General features: G+C 35.3%; 1 protein-coding gene across 2 annotated transcripts in view; it reads left to right on the top strand.

Annotated features, from left to right (window-relative positions):
• The window catches only part of SMC3 (structural maintenance of chromosomes 3), a 38865-nt gene that overhangs the window by 561 nt on the left and 16753 nt on the right, over positions 1-21551 (top strand). The window contains exons 2-15 of one of the 2 annotated variants that reach the window (XM_032312515.1): positions 647-722; positions 6059-6097; positions 8071-8138; positions 9526-9597; positions 9959-10038; positions 10460-10538; positions 13974-14091; positions 15038-15213; positions 16049-16129; positions 16366-16530; positions 16834-16955; positions 17955-18168; positions 20617-20720; positions 21245-21344. In XM_032312515.1, the coding sequence (XP_032168406.1) occupies positions 647-722; positions 6059-6097; positions 8071-8138; positions 9526-9597; positions 9959-10038; positions 10460-10538; positions 13974-14091; positions 15038-15213; positions 16049-16129; positions 16366-16530; positions 16834-16955; positions 17955-18168; positions 20617-20720; positions 21245-21344 (1494 nt within the window). Of the gene's footprint in view, positions 1-646; positions 723-6058; positions 6098-8070; positions 8139-9525; positions 9598-9958; positions 10039-10459; positions 10550-13973; positions 14092-15037; positions 15214-16048; positions 16130-16365; positions 16531-16833; positions 16956-17954; positions 18169-20616; positions 20721-21244; positions 21345-21551 lie in introns of those variants that run through there. The other variant, XM_032312516.1, reaches the window with a different exon arrangement.

Consider the following 21551-nt stretch of genomic DNA (forward strand, 5'->3'; position numbering starts at 1 on the left):
GGGGGCTCAGATTGGGGTGTCAGCGTAACCCGGGGTCTTTGTCCCCGAATTAATGGGGACGTGAAAGGGACCCTCTTCCTGCAGAATCTGTAGCGCCGCCTCGTTCTCTTGTTTACTTCTGTCAAAATGGTCTTCCCGCGCGAGAGTCCACCGCGGAGATGAGCCCATCCACGCTCTTGGAGAGAAGTTTCTCCACGGGATGCGTTGGGCTTGAAGCGCCCCTTCCTTGGAACGGCTCCTTACCTTGGCGGGCGGGTGGGTCCGAAAGAAGCGCCCACTGCTCTTGGAGTAAGGGAAGCCGGGGCCAGGCCGCCCGCTGGACACGTTTTGCTTAAAGCAGTGTCCTGCTGAGCGTCCGCACGAACCTTCTACGAGGTACTTGATTCTGAGAGTTCCTTACCAGGCTCCTGATGGTTAACTCCTAAAAAACCGCGCTGTCCGTCGTTACTGATAAACGGACTGTTGTTGTTTTGAAGATTTTTAATCACCCTCCTCCAGCAGGAGTTTCTCTCGTAAGAAATGGAAGGTTCTCTGTCTTGCATTAAAGGAGAAACCCCCCGAAAAGAGAAGAGCCAAGGAGAAATGTTTAGGAGTTGCGTCTTTTAGTATGTATTCTCTGAAAGGTATCTTTTTTTTAATTTACTAGGTTATTATCCAGGGTTTTCGGAGTTACAGAGATCAAACAATTGTAGATCCCTTCAGTTCAAAACATAATGTTATCGGTAAGTGTTGATGGTTTGCAAAATCAGATTTATGTGTAGAGAGCCATTTAAATTCTGTCTGGGCTTGAGGAAAGAGGAATTGGCTTTGAATATTACATGAATTTATACTTACTATTTCTGTATGAAATAGCATGTCTTGGGGTGCCTGGGTGGCTCCGTGGGTTAAAGCTTCTGCCTTTGGCTTGGATCATGATCTCAGGTCCTGGGATGGAGCCCCGTTTAGCATCGGGCTCTCTGCTTGGCAGGGAGCCTGCTTCCTCCTCTCTCTCTGCCTGCCTCTCTGCCTACTTGTGATCTCTGTCAAATAAATAAATAAAATCTTTAAAAAAAAAAAAGAAAGAAAGAAAGAAATAGCATGTCTTCTATCTGCTCTGAGGAATTGCTTATTTTATGCATTTAAAATATTTGCATAAGGTGATCACTAGTTACTCATTTTTATTTAGCCTGGTATGTATGAAAGTGTGGCTTTACAGCGAATGACACTAAATTTAGCATTTGAGCTGTTCTGTTGTTGATATGTCATTTCTTAATTAAAAAGCCCACGGTTTCCTTATTTCAAAGATGGCCATTATTTATTTACAAATTAGATTGTTCTCAGAGTTGTTTTTTTTTTTTTCTGTCATACTATTTAAGGTCACACCATGCAGCAGCTTGGTAGAAAAAGCATAAACTTTAGAGCATAACAGAATGGCTTTCCAATCCTGGTTCTGATACATTTTCAAACTTGACTCCCTGAGGGGTTTGTAAAGTGGAGCTAATGATACTCATCTTACATGGCTGTTGGAAAAATTAAATGAGAAAGTATATGTGTAATTTCTCTCTGCCAAATAAATAAATAAAATCTTTAAAAAAAAAAAAAAAAAGAAAGTATATGTGTGAGGGTAAAGAGCTACAATGATTATTGTTCTGCAATACAGTGTTTAGTTTAAAGACTCTTCAGGTGATACTCTCCATTTTTTGCTGATAGAGCCAGCGAAGGTGTTTCTTGAAGTTCTGCTGAATTTTTAAAGGCCAGAAGAAACTGTTACAAATAGACGTCTATACATTGTCCTCCTTGGCGTGGTTTATTGGTATATTAGACTGCTAGGTCTACCATTAAATATAGACTAAGTGGCTTAAACAATTTATTTTATGACTGTTTTGGAAATTCAGGGCCATGATTAAGGTGCCGGCACAGTCACATTCTGGAAGTCACCATCTTCATCATCATGCTCATGTGACCTCTTTGGTTCTCTCTGCGTCTTCCTTATTAGAACACTAATTCCATCATGAAGGCTCCCCCCTCACAACCTCACCTGATGCTGATTATCTCCCAAAGGCCCCTATCTCCAAATACCAGGCATTTGGAATTAGGACTTCCAGCATATGATTGGGACAGGGGAGTGGCACAATTCAGTCTGTCTCACTTGGTAAGGTGAGACTCATATGGAGATCAGTCAAGGGCAAACATTATTTTGAAATAAATATTAAATTTAAAAAATTGAGGGTAAGAATGTCAACTACAGTTAAAAAAAAAAAAAAAACTGAGGGCAAGAAGAAAACCTACCCTCAGTACATCACTTGTTGCTTGTAGTTGGGAATAATGGAAACATTTTCCCCCTCCTGTACCTGTTGAATAGTTAAGTTAATTGGTGTGTTATAAGGATAGATTTACCAAATATTTTGCTTATATCTTGATTCTAAGTGCCTTCTGATTTTCATCAACGAGAAAATCTTTAGAAATGGAGAAAAATGAATAATTACTAGGTTTATATTTTTTCTTTACAGGTTAAAAGTAGATGAATATCTTAATTATATCAATGTTATAATTTTATAAATGAGCTATAAAATGATACCATTATTACCTATGATGATTAGATTATGTCTGTAGGATCTATCAAATATTTTTGTTTTAGTTATTATCAAACAGCTGTTTATTGCTTTGTATGCAACATTAGGGTTGTTAATAGTTATAGTTACAAAGGAGATTGTCTTAGTGTTCTTTCTTTTGTTTGTTTTAACAAGCCTAATAGGATTTTACTGCTTAAACATGTTTTAAAAACAGGTACCTTAATATAAGAAAGATTCAAAGTAGTATAGACTGAGATTGACATTAAGAATACTCTATGAAAGCGTACTACTTTTGTTATTTAATGATTTTGACTTTGAAGATTGGAAGGCAGATATCTCTTGTGGTGATGTTTGAATCTCTTGTTTGAATAGTTGAATGATGTCTGAATGTACTAAGCATATACCTTTTTAAGGTTAGCTTTTTTGTAACTTTTTAACAGAAGAAATAATATGTTAATTATAGAACATTATGGAAGAGTTTAAAAGCTAAAAGGAAGAAAAAAAAAACACTAATCTTGCCCAGAAATAGCCATTCTTAATATTGACAATCTACTTACCTGGTTTCCTAGAAAACAAGACAATCTACTTACCTGGTTTCCTAGAAAACAAGAGTGCAAGGCACACTCAGCTACTAATAAGGCTTTAAATGGGAAGGTGCAGTCTAAGGGCTGGCATGAGGAGGAAGGCTGGTCATAGTTTTATAAAGAAGGCACAGCTGGTTTTGGGGTCAAATTAGATAACTTTCAGACAGACTTTATGAACCCACCATGTGTGGGAAAGATCAGATGGGAAAGGAATGAGAGGGTTTTGTTTGCAGGTTTCTGTCTCTGATTGGTCATTTTACCACACAAGGCATGAGTTCCCCCATGTCCTTGGGTTGTGTTACTCTGGGGACTTAATTCACCTGAAGTAGTCAGTGAACTGTAGCCTCTTTGGTTTCTCACAGATCTGAGCTGAGTGTGTACCCAGAATAGGCTGAAACAACCTACAGTGATGGAATACTGAGCCTTTCTGTTGACGGGCAACCAAGACTTGGGTCGGGGCAGGTGAATCTGGGGCACATACAAACTGGATCTATCTCGCAGCCCTCCAGTCTTTTTGTCTGCATAAATAAGCCTTTGTAAGGGCGCCTGGGTGGCTCAGTGGGCTAAAGTCTCTGCCTTCAGCTCAGGTCATGATCCCCAAGTTCTGGGATCAAGCCCTGCATCGGGCTCTCTGCTTCGTGGGGAGCCTGCTTCCTCCTCTTTCTCTCTCTGCCTGCCTCTCTGCCTACTTAAGATCTCTGTTTATCAAATAAATAAATAAAATCTTTTTTAAAAAAATAACCCTTTTTAAATAAAAATGGGCTTGTATTGTTATTTATTAGTAATCTATTTTTTCTGTTTAAGTTTTGAATATCTTATTCTATCATTAAGTATTCAACATGCTTAAAATTACTGTATAGTATTTAACTGTATGGGTAAGAGTAATTCTTAAAGGGAAATTTAAAAATTTTAGGTTGTTTATTCATGAGTAGATTATAGTTTGAGCTACGTGTAATTCTTTTAATGATATGTTATCTTGTAAACTTTTATTTAGAGGTAATTTTAAATTTATAGAAAAGTAGTATAAATAGAAACAATACAAAGAATACTCCTACCTCTTTTATTCTAATGTACCTGTTAACATTTTCCTCAGTTGCTTTATCATTTGCACACACTCACCCTTTTTTTTCATAGAGTCAGTTATGTAGGTCATAGCCCTTTACCTTTGATGTCAGTGTATGCCTTCTAAGAATAGGGATATTTTCTTACATAAAACACAGTAGCGTTATCAACTTCAGTAAATTTGACATTAATAAAATAATCTTCTCTTCATTTTCCAGTTACACTGATTGACCCAAAAAAGTTCTTTATAGTGTTTTTTCCTCCTCCAGTACAGGATCTAAGATTAGGTATTGCAGATAGTTGTTGTGTCTCTTCAGTCTCCTTTATTTTTTTATTTTTTATTTTATTTTTTTAAAGATTTTATTTATTTATTTGACAGAGAAAGATCACAAGTAGGCAGAGAGGCAGGCAGAGAGAGAGAAGAGGAAGCAGGCTCTCAGCTGAGCAGAAAGCCCGATGTGGGGCTCGATCCCAGGACCCCGGGATCATGACCTGAGCCGAAGGCAGTGGCTTAACCCACTGAGCCACCCAGGCGCCCTCTTCAGTCTCCTTTAATCTGGATCAATTCCACAGGCTTTTTTGTCTTTTATAACATTATTTAAAAAAAAAAGAACAGCTACATAAATGATGCGGTCTTCTGAGGATATTACATCTAGAAGTGAAGACATCATTCTGTGTCCTTCTTTTTAAATTATGTTATTTTTGATCACCCGGTCTTGGTAGTTATCTGGTTTTTCTTCTGTGCAGTGTTTGTCCTCTTGCAACTAATAAATAGTATGAGGATGGGAAATGGTTTTGGACCGTGCAAATATTGTGCTCCTTTGCAAAATTTCCCCCTAGATTTAGTATCCATTGACGATTCTTGGCTTTATTTTTTTTTCTTGCCTTTATTTTAGTGTTTACAAAATAATTTTCCATTTCCAGATTTCCTTTCACATTTACTGTGTGGTATTCTACTGTGAGCACGAGTTCTCCTTCCTTAGCTATTTATCTATAATTTTATTATCAGTTTAGAGTCATGGATTATTCCCCCTCCAGCACAAATTTATAGTTCATCTAATTATTTTGGTGCTCAAATTGTCCTAGATTAAGCCAGTGGAAATCTTTTTCAAGCTGGCTTCTGTATCATATGCCTTCCAAAAAAAAAAGTGTTTTATTACTTTCATGACATTTTTTTAATGCTTTACTTTGCATTAAAAATGGTAACTGTAAGGGCTGATTTGTTCAGGATATCTTGGTCAAGATGAGAGAGGTTGGGAATTTTGCTGAACAAGAAAATTCAAATGAATTTATTAAATCAAACATTTGATATCTTATGTATAGAATTGTTTATTTCTGAAGGTAGGTAGTTAAAAGTGCCTTATACTTGTCTACTTTTGTGATTCTGAGATTATACATGATATAATCATAGGGCTAATCATAAGTACTTTAATAAACAAATAGTTTTGAGAATTTAAAATGATTATTTAAGTATTAAAAATTTTAGCAACACGTGAGTCTAAATTTTTTAAAAGATTCCATTATATATAATTAAAATCGAATTGTATATCCATAGTAATGATTGTAATTTATGAAAACCTGGTAACATTTGATTATTTCTATTAATTTTAAACTATTAAGAAAGAGCAAAAGAATGAATGAAATAAATTTAAGAAAAAAAGCCATTAGATGTCTCTGCAAAAAATTGTACTCATTTGGTGATTAAAGCTGTTTTGTTTATTGATTTCTTTTGTTGTATTTAATTTCAAATATTAAGATGTTAAGTTAGAAAGTAGAGTATAAAGTTTTTAATACTTTCAGTAAGGTTTTAATTTTATTGGTCTCTATGCAAAGTAACATGTACTTTTTGAAATTTTATAGTGGGCAGAAATGGATCTGGAAAAAGTAACTTTTTTTATGGTAGGTATTGTTTTTTAAATTCTAAATATATTAAAGACCCTGGGTATTTCAGGTAATTTATTTTAAAAATCAGTTTTCTAAAAAAATAAAAAATAAAAACTGGTTTTCTGAGGGGTGTCTGGGTGGCTCACTTGGTTAAGTGTCTGACTCTTGAACTCAGCTCAGTTCTCAGTCTCAGGATCATGAGTTCAAGCTCCTCATTGCACTCCATGCTGGGTATGGAGCCTACTTAGAAAAATTGGTTTTCTGAGGTGTGTCTGCATGAAACTCAAATACTTCTTCATACAGGGTTGTGATTTAGTGTAGAGGATCTCAAGTATAATGATATAATGATCTGAGTTCTCTGTACCTAGTAAATAATGAGCTGAGATAATGGACAGAACAATCTCTATCTTTGCACTTTAAAAAGAGGTCTTTGGTCTGCCTGCTTTGATGGGTTGTGAGACTCATCAGATAATATAAATAGAAGTGCTTTTTAAACTTGAGTGTGGTATATAAGTGTTGCAAATGTGTATATATATATAAATGTAAATGTAGTAGAAAAGCTAATATTGTTTTGGAAAGTGGATCATCTTTTTGTTCCATTTATGTATTCATTTTTAAAGTATGCTTTGCATGCAGTCTAGGGCTTGAACTCATGACCCCAAGATCAAGAGTCACTTGCTCTACTTGCTGAGCCAGTCAGGTACTCCTCTGTTACATCTTCTAAAAAAATGCTTTCTGAATCTTTTTTTTTTTTTTTAAGGATGGAAGGGTATAAAAAAATCTCAGATTCAGCGAAGACCGCTGTCAATTTGCGGATAAATAGCTTTGAAGATTGTAAGGATAAAGTGCATTTAAGTGGGGCACCTGGTAGCTCAGTCATTTATGCATCTGACTCTTGGTTTCAGGCCAGGTTGTGATCTCCGGGTTGTGTGGATCAAGCCCCAAGCTGGGCTCTGCACTCAGCGCAGCCTGCTTAAGACTCATCCTTCTGTGGTGCCTTTCTGCACCACGCTCTCATTCTCTCTCACTCACTCTCAAATAAATCTTTAAAAAATGTTATTAAGTATAATAATACCTCTGTTAACAAATTCTTCAGAGAAAACATTTTAACAGTTTTGAATTATGTAAGAAGTAAGTTGCAAAAATTTTGAACCTCTTAGTTGAGTAGTGCTTGAGGAAAAGCAGGGACCTTAGTTAGAACAAAGGCTTTATCCCTTCTGTGCTCACAAATCAATAGCTCTTTAGTGGTTGTAATTTGGTGAAGGTGAGAGAGTGGGATTGGAGTAGAAGTATTTTGTGATCTCCAGGGAGATGAAGGTAATTTGAATCTATCCTCCCAAGATGATTATAAAAGATAAACCACTCCATGTCCACCCTCAGCATACATATTCATACATGCACACTCAACTCTTAGAATGTCAAAGGTCTCCTGGGTGGATTGGGAACAGGACAGCTGAATAGAGTTGCGTTTCTGGGGCAGGGTCGTCCAGTTAGATACCCCATATGGAAGCAGGAATGGCTTCTTAAAGCAGATAAGCATTGAAGTAGAATATGGGAATCTGAAATATGTCCCTGTATTTCCCACCTAGTTCTATTTCTTTTGGCCAAAAGTATCCAAGGATATTGTAGGAATATATCCTATTTTTTTAATAAATATTTTGATGTATATTATTTATATCTAGTAGGTAAAAACAAAGTGTTAGCCACTCAGTGTATACTTTGATCAAGAGGTAAACTTTAGTTTGCATGTCTCTCTTTGTTACCTTAGTGTGTTCTCTTTTTCTTTCCTTAAATGTTTCAGTGGAAACTTCTTAGTATTTTTCTTACCATTTCGAAGGTAATTAGTCTGAAATACAGACAAATCTGCATATATGAAATAATCTACTTTATCTGCCTTGTTCATTACCTGGTAGAAGGTATGGAAAGGTGTAAATAAGGCATAGATCTTTTTTTAGACTGTACTAATAGTTATGTTTTTGTATTTTTAGCAATTCAGTTTGTTCTTAGTGATGAGTTCAGTCATCTTCGTCCCGAACAGCGATTGGCTTTGTTGCATGTGAGTGAAATTGCTTTGAGATGTTATTGATATTATATATTTTTTAAACTACACTGTTGATTCTGGTAAATAAAATCATTTGTTCAAGCTGCAGATCTTTTGTAAACATGACACTGTCTTTAAGTGTGTTAATTCTGCTGTGGAATTTAGCCTCCTATATTAATGCATGATAAAGGCCCGATTTTTATATAATGGTAAGAAAATTGTAGGATTTTTCTATTGATGGTTATGTCTTTATTAAGAGTATGGTCTGATAATGCTCAAAAGCAGATTTGCTAAGGAGAAAAAAGAGTCTGAGATTAGAAATTAGGAACTTTGAGACTTCGAAGTTATTGGGAGCATAGAGAAGCAGTAATTGCAAATTAAACAACATACTTGTTCTATTTTTGGCCATATTTGTAAGTTAAATGGTAACAGCATTTTCCAGTATGAAAGATAAGTATATTTATGGTAAGTAAAATTGTTAGAATTTTTCATTGAATAATTATGAATAGCAAACTGAAGAAATTCCAGAATAAAAAATTATAAAAGTCTAAAATAAAATGATAAAATTTCTTTTTGGTTTGAATGTGACTTATAATTAGTTTTAAGACCAGAAAGTGAAAATCCTAAGTATATCTCAATAGAGTCTTTCACAGTTAGGGAGATATTTTGGTTGTTTATGTTTTTCAATCATTATCTTTTATTTAGCCCTCTTAAATTTGTATTTATAGCCCAGTAATCAAAACTGGTTACCTGTAGATGAATTTTTTTTAGGTTTCTAAGATTGGCATTGAAAGAATAACCTCTTTAGGTACCATTCTTTATTGTGTTGATTTACACAGTTTCTAAACTCTGGAAATTCTTTGGACTTGGGATAGAAGTAGCTGGGTCATAAATTGGTCTATATGTGACACATGTTAGATATGTGTCTTTTCATGGCAGATTTAAGATTATGTAGCATATTGCAGATAGTTTAAAAAAGTTGAGTTCCAGTAATTGTGTATTTGTTAGGGTTCCTTTATAGCATTAAATGAGTCTATAAGAGAAGAGCCTCAAAGTGTTGTGATATTAGCAAATAAGTAGAATTAGGTGGGCATGGGGCCTTAAATTCTAATAAAGTGGTCTTCAGAATAAGACCTAAATACATCTGATTTGCTATCTTTTGCATATTTCTTGCGGATTTAGTGAGAATCTAAAACCATTTGGTTGAGAAGTATTGTTATCCTAATCCAGTGTCTTTGCTCTTTTGACAAGAAGAATATATTGTAGTCTGACTGGATTTTTTCTCCATTTAATTAGGCTTGTTACCATGCACTAAATTTTAAAGGCATTGAAAGGGGGAAAAAAAAGATAAGGAATGTGAAAATCCCACTTAAATGACCAATTTGTTTTTTGCATGTTTTAGGAGGGTACTGGTCCTCGTGTCATTTCTGCTTTTGTGGAGATTATTTTTGATAATTCAGACAACCGGTTGCCAGTGAGTAGTGGGTTTTTTCCCTAGTAATAATGTTGAGAATTTTATTGATGCAGCTGATTTTCTTCCAAGTTTTGAAACATTTACAAATGTACTTAAGCTCTTATAGTTTATGCTAAAATAGCTATGCAGTTTACATATTAATTTTGCCTTAAAATTGTAATGAACATTCTAGTAAACAGAAGGGAGGTTGTGTAAGCTGTTGTGAAAAATGTCTTTGTCCTAAGAATTGATATTCATAGCATATCTTTAGTGAGATTTCAAAATAATGTTTATGGCTATGGATTCTAGAATGACCTTACTAACTAAAAAGTTTTCCACTTTTACTGTGAAATTAATTTTGGGCTTTTACATTTTTTCTTAGATTGATAAAGAAGAAGTTTCACTTAGAAGAGTTATTGGAGCCAAAAAGGATCAGTATTTCCTAGACAAGAAAATGGTCACGTAAGCATTTTCTTTACATTTTTATTTCTTTACAGAGTAAAAGTATTTTACTTACTCTGTTATATGGGTTATATATGCCTTGTGTTCAACAAACCCGTATTTTGAGCATTAACATAAGAATCAGGATTCTCAGGGCACCTGGGTGAGTCTTTTGGTTGGGCATGGGCCTTTGGCTCAGATCATGATCCCAGGACCTTGGGCTCCAGCTCTCTGCTCAGCGGGGTGCTTGATTCCTCTCGCTGTCAAATAGATAAAATCTTTGGGGCGGGGGTGGGAAGAATCAGGATCCTCTGAGGCTGATATAGTAGGTGGCTCAATGACTATAGTCCCTCATGCTCCTTAACCCAGGAGTCACCCTTCTTTTTTTTGCTTATCGTTGGGTTATTCATCTGAAAAAATTTTTTTCAATGTTTATTAACAGGAAAAATGATGTGATGAATCTCCTTGAAAGTGCTGGTTTTTCTCGAAGCAATCCTTATTACATTGTAAAACAAGGAAAGGTAAAAAAATTGTATGTCCTTTTTTTTAGAATTTGTTTTCTGAATATATTTACTTGAATGATGAACTTAGCTGATTGATTTTAGTGGTTAAGTTGAAGCAAAATGGACATTACTGTCATTTGTTTTCATGATTTATTTTATATTGATGTCATATTACCTTTTATGTGCCCATAAGGTACAAAGTAGATCTATTATGTAGTGGGATACAATAATTTCAGCAGTTGTGGGTCTTGTCTTCTTAGTGGCCTATATCACTTAATAAGATGTCCTGTACTAGAAGACATTTTTGGTTTGTGAAAGTCACAATGAGCATATTTAAGAACAGTATAGAGAGGCGCCTGGGTGGCTCAGCTGGCTAAGCATAAAACTATTGTTGTCAGCTCAGGGCTTAATCCCAAGGTCATGAGTTCAAGCCCTGCATTGGGCTCCATGCTGGGCATAAAGCCTAACTTTAAAAAAATAAATAAATAAATAAGAGTACTGTAGAAATTCTATAAAAATAACATTAGAAAAAAAATTACTTCCTAAAAGTAATCTTCTGTTACTTAATATATCATAGAGTTAAAATGACTAGAAAGTTTACATTGCCAGAAACCTATAATGCCACAAACTGTTTTTTCCTGTGGAGATTATATTTTTTTATAGTTTTTATTAGTTACATATTTTCTACTGTTTCTTCATATACTTTAAACTGTACCTAAGATAATTTCTTTTTTTAGAACATACCCTGCAGGGCGCCTGGGTGGCTCAATGGGTTGGGCCTCTGCCTTCGGCTCAGGTCATGATCCCAGGGTCCTGGGATCAAGTCCCACATCAGGCTCTCTGCTTGGCAGGGAGCCTGCTTCCTCCTCTCTCTGCCTGCCTCTCTGCCTACTTGTGATCTCCGTCTGTCAAATAAATAAATAAAATCTTAAAAAAAAAAAAGAACATACCCTGAAGTGTTCTCATAGTTTGTTGTAGTGTATTTTTGGACCAGGGGAAAGTTCTTTTTAAGTGTCCTCTTATTTCGTATTGGAGGATTTTTAGATATCTGTTGGAAGGTTAACATCCAGGAGAGGTGATTAGGAAGAGTATGGTGTTTCACATTTGGGAAATTGAGAGCAAGTTTTTGGAAAGACCAGCTTTATAAGCAAGGAATTTCTTTAAATGGAGGCTGATTATGGGAGCCCATTTATTTGAGTCTCCCCTACACACATACAAATAGGCCCCTATACTTCATTTCAGTTTCTGCTTATATGTCATTTCATATAAGCCATCCATGATTTACCTCAACTAAAAGAGTGTTGCCTTGGGGCACTTGGGTGGCTTAGTGGATTAATCCTCTGCCTTCGGCTCAGGTCATGAATCCAGGGTGCTGGGATCGAACCCCACATCGGGCTCTCAGCCCAGTGGAGAGTCTGCTTCCCCTTCTCTCTCTGCCTGCCTCTCTGCCTACTTGTGATCTCTGTCAAATAAATAAATACAATCTTAAAAAAGATAAAAAAAAAAAATGTTGCCTTTATCCAAGCCCTATGTGTTTTCTCTGTTCTTTCATCTCCCACTAGAATGTAAATTCCATGAGGGAAAGACCTTTTCTGTTTTGTTAATTGATCTTTTCCTAGTGCCCAGCAGAGTGGCATATATGTTGTAAATATTTGTTAAATATTTTTTAAGTGAATAAGTTGAATGACCATGCATAATTGGGGTAATCAGGGATAAGGATCTGAAGGAGGGAGTGCGCCTGGGGTGGCTTAGTTGGTTGAGTGGCCAACTGTTAATTTCAGCTTGGGTCATGATCTCCAGGTCCTGAGTTCAGTCCCTGAGTCAGGCTCCATGTTCTCTGGGAAGTCAGTTTGGAGATTCTCTCTCCCTCCTTCCTACCACCCCCCCACCGAGCCCCTTGCTTGAGTGTGGGTGCCTTCTCTCACTCTCTCTCTCAAATGAATAAATCTTTTTTTTAAAAAAAGGATATGAAGGATTCTTTGATATATGTATACTTTTGATAGACAATATTTTCTTAGTTCAGAGCTGATTCTCTTATTATGTAAAAGTCTGATTCTCTTTTTATGTAAGAAGTGTTAGAGTAACTCAGTTCACTTTTTTAATGCAGTGAGAGTATTTTTTGCCCTTCGTGATTAGTTTTATTTTTATGAATATGGTAAACTCATGGTGTTTAAAGTTGCATTGCATGTCACTTTGTGCCACTTTCTGTGGTTTTTTTGCATATATATTTTTTCAAGATTTTTTTTTTTAAGATTTTTATTTATTTATTTGACAGAGAGAGAGCGAGCGAGCACAAGCAGGGGGAGCTACAGGCAGAGGGAGCAGGAGAAGTAGGCTCCCTGTAGAGCAGGGAGCCCGATGCGAGGCCCGATCCCAGGACCCTGGGATCATGACCTGAGCTGAAGCCGGACGCTTAACCAACAGCCACCCAGGCACCCCAAGATTTTATTTATTTTAGAGAGCATGCTCAAGCAGGGAAAGTCACAGAGGGAGAGAGAGAATCCCAAGCAGACTCTACCAAGTGTGGAGCCCAATGCGGAGCTTGATATCATGACCCTGAGAGCACAACTTGAGCCAAAACCAAGAGTTGGACACTCAGCTGACTGAGCCATCTGGGTGCCCTGCCATGTATTTTTAAATAAGATTTTAAAAATGCTTTTGCTTATTTAATGGTAACTACCTCTGTTAGACAGTTATTTTTATCTGTCTATATTTAAAGCATACCATTTCTGGGGTATGTGGATGGCTTAGTCAGTAGAACATGTGACTCTTGGGGTTGTGAGTTTAAGCCGCATGTTGAGTGTAGAGTTTACTTAAGAAGTAATAGTGTGTGTGTGTGTGTGTGTGTGTGTGTGTGTGTGTGTGTGTGTGTGTTTAAGATTCTGTTTTAGAGAGAGTATACACAAGTGGGGCAGGGGCAGAGGGAGAGGGAGAGAATCTCAAGCAGACTCTGCACTGCGTGGGGAGATGGATTCAGGCCCTGATCTCACAACCCTGAGGTCATGATCTGCGCTAAAATCCAAGGATTGGACACTAAACCAGCTGAGCCACCCAGGTACCCCTGTTACATTTTTAATAGTATCATTACAGCTTTTTAAAACTATAGAGTGATAGTTTCCCTCTTGTAAAAATACTTTGTTCTTTCAAAATGGAGTACATCTTTTATACCTTACAATGTTGACTAAGAAAAAGTATGGTGATGGAATGTTCTTCCTTCATTTTTAATTTAGAGTTTTATTCATAAATTAGGTTGATGAATGTATTAATTCTGTTTGGATTTTCATTTGATAAATTTCATTTACATAAAGGATATACAGTTGTGTAGGTATATACATTGCACAAATTATATTCTTGAAGTGATACTGAAAACTTAGCATGTGAATACTCTTTCAAGGTAGAGTTCTTAAAGAGCAGTCTGTAGCTACATAGTAATTATTTTTGTAAAATTTGTAGATCAACCAGATGGCCACAGCACCAGATTCTCAGAGACTAAAACTATTAAGAGAAGTAGCTGGTACTAGAGTATATGATGAACGAAAAGAAGAAAGCATATCTTTAATGAAAGAAACAGGTAAAGAAATTTGATCTTGCCTTATTTTATGAATTACTTTGTCATTGTGTTATTATAGTTGTAAGGGCTTTTATCTAGTCTCAGGAGTATACTGTTTGATAATTTGCCTATATACTGAATGGAGAGAAAATTAGTTGGTGACATTTTAAATTGTGAGATTTCAAATAATTTCTCTCTCTAAATAAGGAATTACTGTTAGATAATAATGCCTTTGTAGGTCAACTATTTTGTGCCTCTACTGTTCTCATTGTTAGTGAGGATAACAGATTTGGGAGCAGTCCTCAAAAAAAAAAAAATTGCCGGGAGTATCAGCTGGCATTAGGTTTTAAGTTGTTTAGGAGCAAGTAAACGGGAAACTTCTGATCTTCCTTAGTACATGTATTATGAAAACCCTACTTAGCTTCTCAAGTACTGTGTTCTGTCATGTCTTAGAATCCGACAGTCTTGAGTTCCTAAAGGAATTATTTATTTCCTTTGCCAAGGTGGTGGTGCAGGGGGAAGATAAGTGAAATAGGTAAAAGGGATTAAGAGGAAAAACTTTGAGTTATAAAGTAAGTCACAGAGATGAAAAGTACAGTATAGGGAATATAGTCCATGATACTGTGATAACGTCCGGTGACAGATGGTAGCTACACTTTTCATGGTGAGCATTGTGTAATGTATTGAATTATGGAATCACTGTTTGTGTACCTGAAACTGATAGAACATTGTATATGAACAAAAATAATGAAAACTTAAAAAGTGTCATTATGTGTAACTTTGTTCTCTGATGCTTTTCGTCATAAAGTGTTTTGTCATTTTACTTTCTTAGATTTGATTACCACACACTATCCTATAATGCTTTAGTTCTTAAGATTGATTTTAACTCATGATATATTTGAGAATAGATATTATTTACATAAAAATTTTATTCAGCTCCTTCACCCCTCTCTCATTTCTTTTTAAGAGGGCAAACGGGAAAAAATCAATGAGTTGTTAAAATATATTGAAGAGAGATTACATACCTTAGAAGAAGAAAAGGAAGAACTAGCTCAGTATCAAAAGTGGGATAAAATGAGACGAGCCCTGGAATATACCATTTATAACCAGGAGCTTAACGAGACTCGTGCTAAACTTGATGAGGTAAGGAATTTTGTTACTTGAATTCAGAGTGATTTTTATTTTAAGCTCATTCTATATTTATACCTTTCAGTAATTTTTAAATGGAAACTTAAAATTTTTATACCTTTTAATGAAATCATTGGTCAGTAAATTTGTTCTTTCAGTATCCCAAGGAAAAAACGCCTAGACCTGTATGGTCCTTGCTATGATTTTACCTGAAATGTAATCAGGTGCTGGTGCAAGGCAAACCAGAATGAGGGAATCCACCTTTAAAAGCTTTGTGAAGGGGTACCTGGGTGGCTCAGTCAGTGAAGCACGGGACTCTCGATAGCAGGGTTATGAGTTCAAGCCCCACATTGGGGGTGGAGTTTACTTAATAATTAAAAAAAGTTTCATGAATTTTTTTTCTTAGCTTTTTATTTTTTATTATTTTTAAAAAAATTTTAAAGATTTTATTTATTTATTTAACAGAGAAAGACATTGTGAGAGAGGGAACACAAGCAGGGGGAGTGGGAGAGGGAGAAGTAGGCTTTCTGCTGAGCAGGGAGCCCAGTGTAGGGCTTCCTGGGATCATGACCTGAGCTGAAGGCAGATACTTAATGACTGAACCACCCAGGTGCCCCTTTCTTGGCTTTTTAAGATGTATTTTGTAATTAGTATTGCTGACCTTTCATCCAAAAGTTTGTTTTTAGGTAATACTTAAAACTAAAGGAGCTTTTTACTTAAAATCATTAAAAATTAAAAAACTCTTCAGGTAAATGATTTTGTTTTAGCAGGTATTTTACAATTATACTACATGTTTTGAAGTATTAAAATACAAAATGAGTTAGAAATTACAGCTTTTTGTTCTCCCCAGCTTTCTGCTAAGCGAGAGACTAGTGGAGAAAAATCCAGGCAATTAAGAGATGCCCAGCAGGATGCAAGAGATAAGATGGAGGTAAGATTATAAACTAGGCTTAGATTAACTTATATTTTTTGACCACGGTAAATCCTTTTTTACCAGAATTATGGAGTGGTAACTTCAGATGGGTGTCATTGGGATTGAGTATTGGAAAGACAGAACAGTACTGAAAGTGTAAATGAAGGAAAAAGGAACAGAACTAATGGTGTGAAAACTCTGCTTTTGTACTTCTTAATTGTCTGACTCACTTCTGTGTCATACTTTTTGGCTAGGATATTGAGCGCCAAGTTAGAGAACTGAAAACAAAAATTTCAGCTATGAAAGAAGAAAAGGAGCAGCTCAGTGCTGAAAGACAAGAGCAGATTAAGCAGAGGACTAAATTGGAGCTTAAAGCCAAGGATTTACAAGATGAATTGGCAGGCAATAGTGAACAAAGGGTAAGTTAAAATGCTAAAAATGAAAGACAAATGTTCAGTTGAATAGGAATTGCAGAAGACCATCCTTTCTATAATGGGAGTACAAGCTTAAATTTTTGTAAAAGATCTGGCACATTAAAATAATTCACACTTAGTAGCAACTCAGTACTGTCTCCTTGTGTGTTTTTATTTAAAAATTAGTTTTGTGTTACAGGATCAGTTTTTTTCATGAATTCTTTTCCATGAGAGAATATCTTATGCTAAACTTAAAATTAAGCAGAAATTTTTAAGGTTGCATTTTTACTTACCCTGCTTTATTTACAGAAACGCTTATTAAAAGAGAGACAGAAGCTGCTTGAAAAAATAGAAGAAAAACAGAAAGAACTGGCAGAAACAGAACCTAAATTCAACAGTGTGAAAGAAAAAGAAGAGCGAGGAATTGCTAGGTCTGGGATTTCTTTCACCAACACTTCTACTTTTCTACATAGTTCCTCTGTGAAAGCTGAATAGTTAGGAATTAAGACACAGTAAGAGCAGAAGTTAAATCCAGTTTCACATTAATAGCCTGTGTTAAACAGCTCCTGTGGGCCATGTGTTATTGTATACATAACACATAAATTTTTTTTCATTCAGCCGTAAGAGAGTCACATTATCACTGTTAGGTACAACAAATTTGAGGTTCTGGGAGGTTAAATAACTTGCCTAAGATAAATAACTTGTCTAGATGTTGTTGGGCTTTTTAAAACATGAATGGTGGTTTCTTTGTTTTATTTTTTTACCCATATGACATCTTACTCTGTTTCATCCTGTTTCCTTTTTTCATTACTGTTTCAGCATCTAGACATTTTAGTATGTATCTGTAGATTGAACATGCCAACTTTTGCTGATTTCATGGTTTAGTGCATTATTATCTTCTTATGCTACCAGTATTTGTTTTAGTGAATTATTTCCTTTGCCACTGTTTTTCTGATTTTTTTTCTTATTGTTTGATAGGGTTATCTGTAATCTGTATTTGTTCTAGTATTCTGTGTATTGTAAATGTTTTCTTTGTCTTTCTTTGCTTTTTAACCTTGATAGTGTCTTTTATTATAAGGAATTGGAAATGTTTATATAGCTAAATATAGTTGGAAAATTCCTGAGGTAGGATATTAGGATTGTTTCTAGCTTTACTGACTCACCCAGACCTGGAGTGAAGATGTTGTCTGCCTGAAATCCTTAGGATATAGACTCGTTTACATGACTTTAACTGTGGCTTTTCAAAATGAGATTTATATTATATAGTACTAGTCCAAGGATCTCTGTTAGATACCAGTTGCTTTTACTGTTTTTTTCTGTGGAATTTTTAAGATGGCTGTTATCTCTGAGGTCTTGACATTGATTGCAGTTAAACTTGCTTATTTTCTGGTCTCCTTTTTAATCCATTCTTTTCTTCTGTCTTGTTATAGATTGGCCCAAGCTACCCAGGAAAGAACAGATCTTTATGCAAAGCAGGGTCGAGGAAGCCAGTTTACATCAAAAGAAGAAAGGGATAAGTGGATTAAAAAGGAACTCAAGTCTTTAGATCAGGCTATTAATGACAAAAAAAGACAGATTGCTGCTATCCATAAGGATTTGGAGGACACGGAGGCAAATAAAGAGAAGAACCTGGAGCAGTATAATGTAAGAACTTTTATAGCTGTTTTGTGAAAGTCTTTTAAAAGCCATGTACATCTTACCTATTTAAGTTTTATTTTTCAGTAGTAACATTGTTACTCTTAAAATATACAAAACAGGTACTTACTTAGAAAAGACCAGCACAATTTAATATTTATATACATAATATTTATATGATAGTTTTCCTTTTCAAGGAACATTTTTTCCGTATCTGTGATTGTTCATGTAGATTGAGTATATCTTAAAATATATTTTTGTGAGTTGGTAGAACATTTCTGAGCCACCCTTAATTTTAACATGATAAGTCAAAATATGACTTCAGAGTAGCTAGTTATTTTTCCATTTTTAGTCTTTCACAATTCTCTGTCAATTTAATAACTTATTGCAGAATATATTTTTTGTTGATTAAGACTGGTGATTTTTATAAGATTTTCTAAATGAATAAAACATTATCTACTATGCATGTTCAGTAGCATTTTCTTAAAAATTGAAGTAGAAGATAAAATCACTTGTAGGATAAGAAAGATCTCACTTTATTTAAAATGAGAAAGGGGGAAAATGCTTTGTTAGGTATTATGTATGGCTGCATATAGGTGATTGGAGGATGATAGAAGTGATGAGAAGGGAGAATGTAGGACAAGTATAGGGTGAGGAAATTATATATGTACCTACACAGAGGAATCCTCCTCTTACCTCATGAGATCTATACCAGTTGGTTACTGGTTTATATCCAAAAATTCACTTAATACATAAAATGTTTATATAAGTGTGTATATATATTTAAGTTTTATATGTAATAGTATTTGTATTTATACACATGTAAACATATATTTATTTATATATATCCTAAGTATTTTGCTTAAAAAGATAAATACATGCTCATGTACCAGTCTTTTTTTAAGAACCATTTTTTTTAGAACAGTTTTGGGTTCACAGCAAAATTGGGAGGAAGGTACAGAGATTTCCCCTATACCTCCTACCCCCGCAAATGCATAGCCTCCCCCATTATCAGCACTCCGCACCAGAATGCATACCAGTCTTTTCATGTAGAGCCCAAGATGTTTCTTTTGAATATGAGTAGTGATTGTGAATTCTCGGGACATTTTTGTTATGAACCACACATAAATGTAGTTCTTAAAGCTGGATGAGAACAGAATTCAGGATTCAGTCTAGGATCATGTATTGCATTTAGTTGTCTTATCTCTGTTGTTATCTTTTATAATCTGGGTCAGTTTCCTAGTCTTTAACTTTGATTTGACATTTTGAATTACTATAAATTGTTACAAAGTACATATTACATATTAATATATGCATTTATAGATTATTTCTCCCTGATCTTTTAGAGTTGATTTCCCCATTTAATTTAATTTTTAGTGAGTCACCTTTGAGTGTATCCAAAACTAAATCACGTTTTTAAAGAAATAGCTCTTTCCTTTGTCTTTATATTTGTTTAATATTTAATGTAATCACAGCATGAACAAAAAATGAAAACATAGTGGGGAGCAAACCTAACTGGCTCTGTAATCAAAAATAACTGGTGGAAGAGTGACCAGGAGTCCTAAACCATTGTCTCCTAGCCTCTTGAGTCCAGTGTGCTTTGGTCGCTATTTTATGGAGGGAATGGAAAACCATGGGTTGATTCCAGGTAGTTATTTGGAAATTAATTAATAGAGTTTCAGCTGTGATAGCTACATGTCCTCTCCTGAAAGAAAGGACATGTGTTTGTCATGAGTTCATGGAAACATCCTCAACGAATACTCCTTTTGAAACAGCCTGGTGATGAGCCACGATTTGTCAGTGAAGTTTTTATTCATTCTTTCTCAAGCTTGAACTTCATTATTTTGCAGTATTTGAGCTATACCTTCCACTGCTGAAGTCTATCCTTTATATTGGCTAGAGATGATTTTATAGTGCTGATTGAATTATGTAGAATGGCCTTTTGCTTCTTAGTATAATCCTCAGTCTTTCCGATGTGTATAGAGGGAGTGGTGTGAAAACCATTGACTGTAGTATTTTGAGCATGTGTGAATGTATTTTTTTCTTCTAAAATTCTAGTTGAAAGGTTTAGATCATTAGTGAGCAAATTAATTCTATTTTAGCAATATTTTATAGAATAATTCATTTATGTTTTATGTTTGCTCTTGATGTGCTTTTTTGCCTAAAGGCATTTTTAAAAAGTTAGAATTGGATTTTTTAAACAACTTCATTAAGGCACAATTGACATACAGTGAATTGTGTGTGTTTAAAATGTGTAAAAATTATTTAATAAGTTTTGACAGATGAATACATCTGTGAAATCAGCACTACAGTTAAGATGATAAGCCTATTCATCACCCCAAAATGTTTGCCCTTCCTTCTTGCCTTGCTATCCCCAAGCAAGTACTGATCTTGCTGTCACTGTGGATTAGTTTGCATGAAATTGGATTTATGTTTAAATTATTTTTATTTCCATAGAAACTGGATCAGGATCTTAACGAAGTCAAAGCTCGAGTAGAAGAACTGGACAGAAAATACTACGAAGTAAAAAATAAGAAAGATGAATTACAAAGTGAAAGAAAGTTAGTATAGACTAAAATATGCCTTAATTTTTTTGAGTGACACTAATTACTGGCTGTTAAATAGTGTTTAAGTTGTAAATGAGCTTGGGGTACCTGGCTGGCTCAGTTGATGGTACATATGTGACTCTTGATCTTGGGGTTGTGAGTTCAAGCTCCACTCTGGGTGTAGAGATCACTTAAAAAAATCTTGGAGTGCCTGGGTGGCTCAGTTAACCATCTGCCTTTGGCTCAGGTCATGATCCCTGTGTTCTGGGATTAAGCCCCAAGGTGGGGTTCCCACCCTCAGCAGGGAGGTCTGCCTCATGCGCGCGCGTGTGCACACACACACCCACACACCCACACACACCCCCACTCCCCCACCCCCCCTGTTGTGCTCATTCACTCTCAAATAAAATCTCTTTAAAAAATCTTACAAAGTTAAAAATGAACTATTCAAGTTTGATGTTTTTTCAGTATTTTATCCTATATATACCATTGGTGCATCTTAATGCTTTTAAAATTAAAGTGTAATTTTTATTGATTAGTTACTTGTGGAGAGAGGAGAATGCAGAACAGCAAGCACTTGCTGCTAAAAGAGAAGATCTTGAAAAGAAACAGCAACTTCTTAGAGCAGCAACAGGAAAGGTGGGCATGTTCTTTTCATTACTTCAGTTTACATTGAGCCATTTACTACACAAGAATTTGTTAATTTTTAAGCTGTAAGTCCTTGGTTTCAGGTGATAAATAAGAGTGCAAATCACTTGTCCTGTAAATTTGAAATGATGGGTCTCGTTTAAGCAGCCTTTACTACAATAGCATTTTTGATTTTTAGTTGAAGAGTCCCATTTTTAA

The sequence above is a fragment of the Mustela erminea genome, chromosome 14, assembly GCF_009829155.1.
Source record: "Mustela erminea isolate mMusErm1 chromosome 14, mMusErm1.Pri, whole genome shotgun sequence".
Classification (NCBI taxonomy): Eukaryota; Metazoa; Chordata; class Mammalia; order Carnivora; family Mustelidae; genus Mustela; species Mustela erminea.